At 62.6% G+C, this 5021-nt stretch overlaps 1 protein-coding gene across 1 annotated transcript; it reads right to left on the bottom strand.

Annotated features, from left to right (window-relative positions):
* Positions 1-496: 496 nt before the first annotated feature.
* Positions 497-4738, bottom strand: Uncx (UNC homeobox). The gene is made up of 3 exons (XM_006991103.4): positions 4351-4738; positions 3999-4174; positions 497-1992 (listed from the first exon to the last, which is right to left on the bottom strand). The coding sequence occupies exons 1-3, from the start codon at positions 4634-4636 to the stop codon at positions 859-861; spliced, it is 1596 nt and encodes a 531-aa protein (XP_006991165.1). The 5' UTR covers positions 4637-4738; the 3' UTR covers positions 497-858.
* Positions 4739-5021: the final 283 nt, after the last annotated feature.

Here is a 5021-nt window from a genome sequence, read left to right as displayed (position 1 = left end):
GTATAATAACCCTTTGGGCAAGAAACCCAGTCCCCGCAGCCGCCACCGGAAAATAATTACTTTCATATCAAAACTCTGCAGGAGCCCAGCGGCCCGGCCCTCTGCAGCCCCCGGCTCCTGTCACCCCGCGCCGCGCGCCCCCGGCGTGTGCCAGTGTGCTGGGGTGCGCGCGGGGGCGCGCGGGGGTGGTGTGTGTGTGTGTGTGTGTGTGTGTGTGTGTGTGTGTGGTGTGAACGCGAAGGGGGAGGTGGCGCCGAGTAGGAGGGGGAACCGCGGGGGAGGCTCGGAGAGGGGAAGCTGAGCTGAGGTTGCATACATTTGTTCAATCAGAAAACACAAACACACGCACACAAAAGGAAGCGCCGAGCGCGGACCTGGGGGGAGGTGCAGAGTCCCCTCCCAGGCCCACCCTCCAAAAGAGGAGTGGGTCGTTGGAAGGAGGAGGGCGGGGTAGGAGGAGTAGCCCCAAATTTAAAAAACCATGGAGCCGAGAGTTAGCGTTTGATCAGCTTTATTTATAAAAAATGGTACATATATAAATATTCTTAGACATTTTTGCATTTTACAAGGCTGAGGATTCTCGTTGTGGGTTTTTTTGTGGGTTAGGGGATACCGGGTCTTTTGCTCCCTCCGGAGGAGAGGACCTCACCCCAGGACCTGCAGCTGCTGCCTTGGTCCCCATCGACACAGCGTTTTCGTTTGTCTTTAAAAATAATAATAAAAGGAATAATAATAATAAAAAAAAGCAGGAGGGAAAAGCAATGTCTCTAAGAGCCAATCACCTGATTCATTGGGAGTCCGGGGCTGAGCGAGAGGGGCGCAGCCGGGTAGGCGCCTCGTCCGGCCGTGTTGCCCAGCTCAGTCCATGTCCACCTCCTCGCCCTCGGGCGGGCTGGGTCCAGTCGCAGCGCCTGGCTCAGCGGCGCCGCAGGTGGCTGCCTCCCCGGCTGGGCTGGGGGCTCTGGGGTGCGGGCCTGGCGATGTTTCGAGGGGCGGGGGCGGCGGGGCCGCAGGGCAGACGGTCCCCGCGTCCGCGCAGTCCCCAGCACCGCTCTCGGCTGCCGCCGTTGCGAGGTCCCGGAAAGGCGCGGGAGCTGGTGGCCCGGGGGAGGCAACAGCCTCGGGGCTGCGACGGGCGAAGGCCGGATCGGCAGTGCTGCCGGGTCCGGGGAAGGCCCCGAAGCTGGCCTGTGCCGGTGGTGCGGGTGGCGCGGGAGGAGCGGGAGGCGCGTCCTTGGGCGCCAACTCCGGGCCCGCTCCGCCCTTGAGCGCGGCCTGTGGCACTAGGAAGCCAAGGGGCTGCGTGATGGGGTAGAGCAAGAAGTGGCCCTTGCCAATCAGGGTCCGAGGTGCACACGGCAGCCCCGGCGTGAAGTCCAGCCCCGCGGTGGCCGCGGCGTTGGCTGGGGTGGCTTTGCGGCGCGGTGGAGAGTCGGACAGCAAGCTCTCCACGCTGAACGGGCTAGCCTTAGGCAGGCCCGCGGTGGCCGCCGCTCCGGGCCCGCACGCGACCGTGTCCTTGTCCGCAGGGCGGCCTAGCCGCGACTGCGGGCCGGCCCCACTTCTTTGGCTCGGGTAGAAGGCGGGATCGCAGGTGCCAGGTGCGGGTGGCTCGCCGGGAGGCACAGGAGCAGAACCCGCGACGCTGGAGCCGTGGTGAGCTCCAGGGCCCTTGGCCGCGGCGGTAGGCGGCGGCGGCTCGGGTGGCTCTGGGGACAGACCTCCGCCGCCGCTGTCGCTGTCGGAGCTGGGCGCGCTGTGCAGGGACAGGCCACCTGGCGAGTGCAGGTGGCGGTTCTGACTCTTGAGCAGTTTTTTCTCGTGTTTGCGCTTCTTCTTCTCCATCTTCTCCAGTTCTTTGCGAGCGATCTCCTCCGGGTCCATGGGCTCCCCGCTGCACGTAGTGGGATGTGAGTTGTGCGCCGGCCGGCCCGGGCCCTTCTTGGTGTTCTCTTTCTTCCTCCACTTGGCCCGGCGGTTTTGGAACCAGACCTAGAACAGCCGGACAAGGAGGGGAGGGGGAGGCACAGTCAGGCTGGCTAGCGGCCGCGGAGGCTGCGGGCCTCCCACGCACGCCCCCGGGCAGGCCTGAGAGACCTCGGCTCCAGCAGGAACAGCCGGAGCCAGGGCACGCTCTCTGCCGGCCCTTGTATGCTGATACTCGGGTTGCAGCTTCGGGCCAGCATCTCATCCACCCGGAAGGGGCGTAGATGGGGCCTCTTGGCCAGCTTCCCGCTCTGACTTCTCACCTCGTGCCCTAGGGAGCTGCCCCTTCCTCAGGCAAGGCCGGTGCGGCCCGTGACCCCGCGATGTCGAGAGTTCCTGGTCGGGAGGCAGCGAGCGAGCAGGGCCCCGATTTGCCCTCGCTGGTGTCTCACAGTTTTAAGGGGCCTGGCCTGGTGATGAGCAGGTACGGGCCGTGCCTTCCACACCTGTCTTCGGCCCCCACGAGACTCTCAAAGCCCACATTTCAGGGTCTCCCTTGAAGGGAAATCTGGATACTTCTTCCTCAGGAAGGGCCTGTGAAGCCGAACTTGGATGGACCTTCAGTAGCCCACCTCCCCAGCACACAGCCTTCTTTATGAAGGGCTGTAGGCCAAGGGACCAACCGAGCCTTTCCGAAGTAGTCCGGGTTGGCCTGGCCTGAGGTGCTGCTACCAGGCGGGCAAGCAGGCCCGAGGTTGGCCATGAGGCCCCCTGGGAGAGCGGAGAGGCTCTGGACTCCTTCATGCTCTCTGCAGGCCTTGTCCGGGGACAGCCAGGGAGGATTGAAAGAGGACAAGAGCTCCCAAGACCACCACTCCCCAGACCGACCAGCCAGAGCCCTGGGCGGGGAGACGATCCCCTGCAGAAAGTGACAATTTAAATGCTTTGTTGTGGCCATATAAAGTTGGCACGATTACACACCAGATCGGTTCGAAGGGAACCTGGTGGGCACCAAACCCTGAGACGCTATAACTGCTTTCTCTTTTCTTTTTCAAAACTTTTGTGGTGTGTGTGTGTGTGTGTGTGTGTGTGTGTGTGTGTGTGCAAATTCCAGGCTGTCTCACCACCGGTAATTACTATCATATTATAGGGGAAATGAACAGATTCGGACTTCACTTAAGCCACAGAACGAATTGGATAAAGGGATTTCTAAACGGAAGAGGCCAGGCCGCAGCCCAAACCATTTCAGGCAAAGCCATGGATGCTAAACGGGTATTTTGCCAGCGTATTCTCCCACCCTATGCACCCACCATGACACAGGCCCCAAAGCTTTCTGGGCTCTAGGAAAGCATCTAATTATGCAGACATTATTCTGGAATTTTATTACACCGACTTGACTCTGTATTAAACAAACAAACAAACAAAAATACTGCCTCCCGGCTCCGCATGAAATCAAATAACGAAGAGGGTCGGGAAGCAAGGGATGTAACGGGGTAGGGCATTAAATTTAGACACCTTTAAAAAAAATCTCCCCTCTTTTCCAATGTGTAAACCGCTTAAGTTTCCACCTCCCCTCCCTCGAACGTTTCCCCCCGTGTCTGCAAGACGGTGGATGGATAAATATGTGTTTCTATCTTAATAGTTCACAAGCCAGAGGTAAACAAACAGTCTGCTTCGGGGCTGGGAGAAAGCCTCCGCTGAGAGCGCCCAGGCCCCGGCCCACTTGGTCCCCTCCTGGAGGGCTCTTTCGAGCCTCCACAGCCTTGGCCCTCTCTAGACAGTGCGCCGGGCCGCAGCCAACCCAAACCTGCCTTCCCGGATCGCACGCAGTCACTGCAGTGGCTACTGGGGCACCGCCAGGAGCTCTCCCAAATCACCCTGGCATTCTCGAGTTACTCACCTCCAGATGGGCGAAGGGGTTCGGCCCAAACAGTCCCCACCCCGGCCAGCAGCGCAGAGCCTGGAACCACCTCCCGCCACTTAGAACAAAGGCAGCCCTGCCTCACCGCTCTCTGCATGCCCAGTGCCCAGTGCAGGACAGCTGACTCCCCCGGGCAACACCCGGTCTTTACCTGAACTCGAGACTCGACCAGGTCCAGGCGCAGCGCCAGCGCCTCGCGCATGAACACGTCCGGGTAGTGGCTCTCATTGAACGCCTTCTCCAGCTCCTCCAGCTGCCAGCCGGTGAAGTTGGTGCGGGTGCGTCTCCGTTTGCAGCCGGGGCTCTCCTTGTCTGGATCCCCCGAGTCTGCGGGCACGCACAGGACGCTGCAAAGCTCAGTCTCCCGCTAGCTGCTTGCCTCACTTGCACCCGACTCGGGTGCGAGGCTCACGGTGGAGCCGGTAGCTACTCCCCGACGGCTCGGTGCTCCCCCTCCCCGCGGCCCCCCGCTGTGTTCCCCCGTGTCCCCGCCTCCAGCCTACCTGCAAGCTTGAAGGGCTGGCTGTCCCCGGCCACCCCGCAGGCGGCGGGCAGCAGCGGTGTGGGGTTGACCACCGAGGCGGCGGCCGCAGCGCACGAGCCGCTGAGCAGGCCGTCGATGGAGAAGGGCACCGAGGCCGCGGCGGCGGCGGCGGCGGCCGACTGCAGCTGGTGGCCGGCCAGCTCGTACACGTGGTGGTGGCCCAGCGGGTAGGGGAAGCCCACCACGCCGCCCAGCGAGCCCCCGAACTGGGCATGCGGGTGCTCCAGGAGGCGACCGTCCATCATCTCGCGCGCGGGGCCGGCGGGGCGCGGGGGCGCGGACGGCGGCGGCGGGGACAGGGGCCCGGAGCCCTACACATGCTTCGGCCCGCGCTCCGCCGCTTTACTTTATCAACATCAAGCTCTCGATAATTAGCCGCGGCCCGGGGAATTTGGGACCAATAAGAAGCGCTAATCGGCTCTGACGTCAGAGGCGTGCTGGGTGCAAGGAAACGTTTTCCATATCGATTGCTAATTATACCTGACACGCACCTCCATAAACAGTATCAGGAGCTGTCACAACAAGACGGGGTGGGGAGGGAGGGGCACCGCCGCGCTCGGCCGGCCCGGGGCCCCCGGCGAGCCCCCCACTCCTGCCCCCGCCGCTCCCGCCCCTCGCCTCCTTCTAATA

This window comes from Peromyscus maniculatus, chromosome 23 (assembly GCF_049852395.1).
Source record: "Peromyscus maniculatus bairdii isolate BWxNUB_F1_BW_parent chromosome 23, HU_Pman_BW_mat_3.1, whole genome shotgun sequence".
In the NCBI taxonomy this organism is placed as follows: Eukaryota; Metazoa; Chordata; class Mammalia; order Rodentia; family Cricetidae; genus Peromyscus; species Peromyscus maniculatus.
Note: the sequence above shows the minus strand (reverse complement) of the source record. Positions and strands in the feature narration are given on the sequence as shown.

Excerpts from the sequence above, each read along its gene's own strand:
- Uncx (XM_006991103.4), bottom strand. The coding sequence starts at position 4,636 with ATGATGGACGGTCGCCTCCTGGAGCACCCGCATGCCCAGTTCGGGGGC. Across the intron at positions 4,175-4,350 it reads CCAGCCCTTCAAGCTTGCAG|ACTCGGGGGATCCAGACAAG; the intron begins GTAGGCTGGAGG and ends GCGTGCCCGCAG. Across the intron at positions 1,993-3,998 it reads TGGTCGAGTCTCGAGTTCAG|GTCTGGTTCCAAAACCGCCG; the intron begins GTAAAGACCGGG and ends CGGCTGTTCTAG.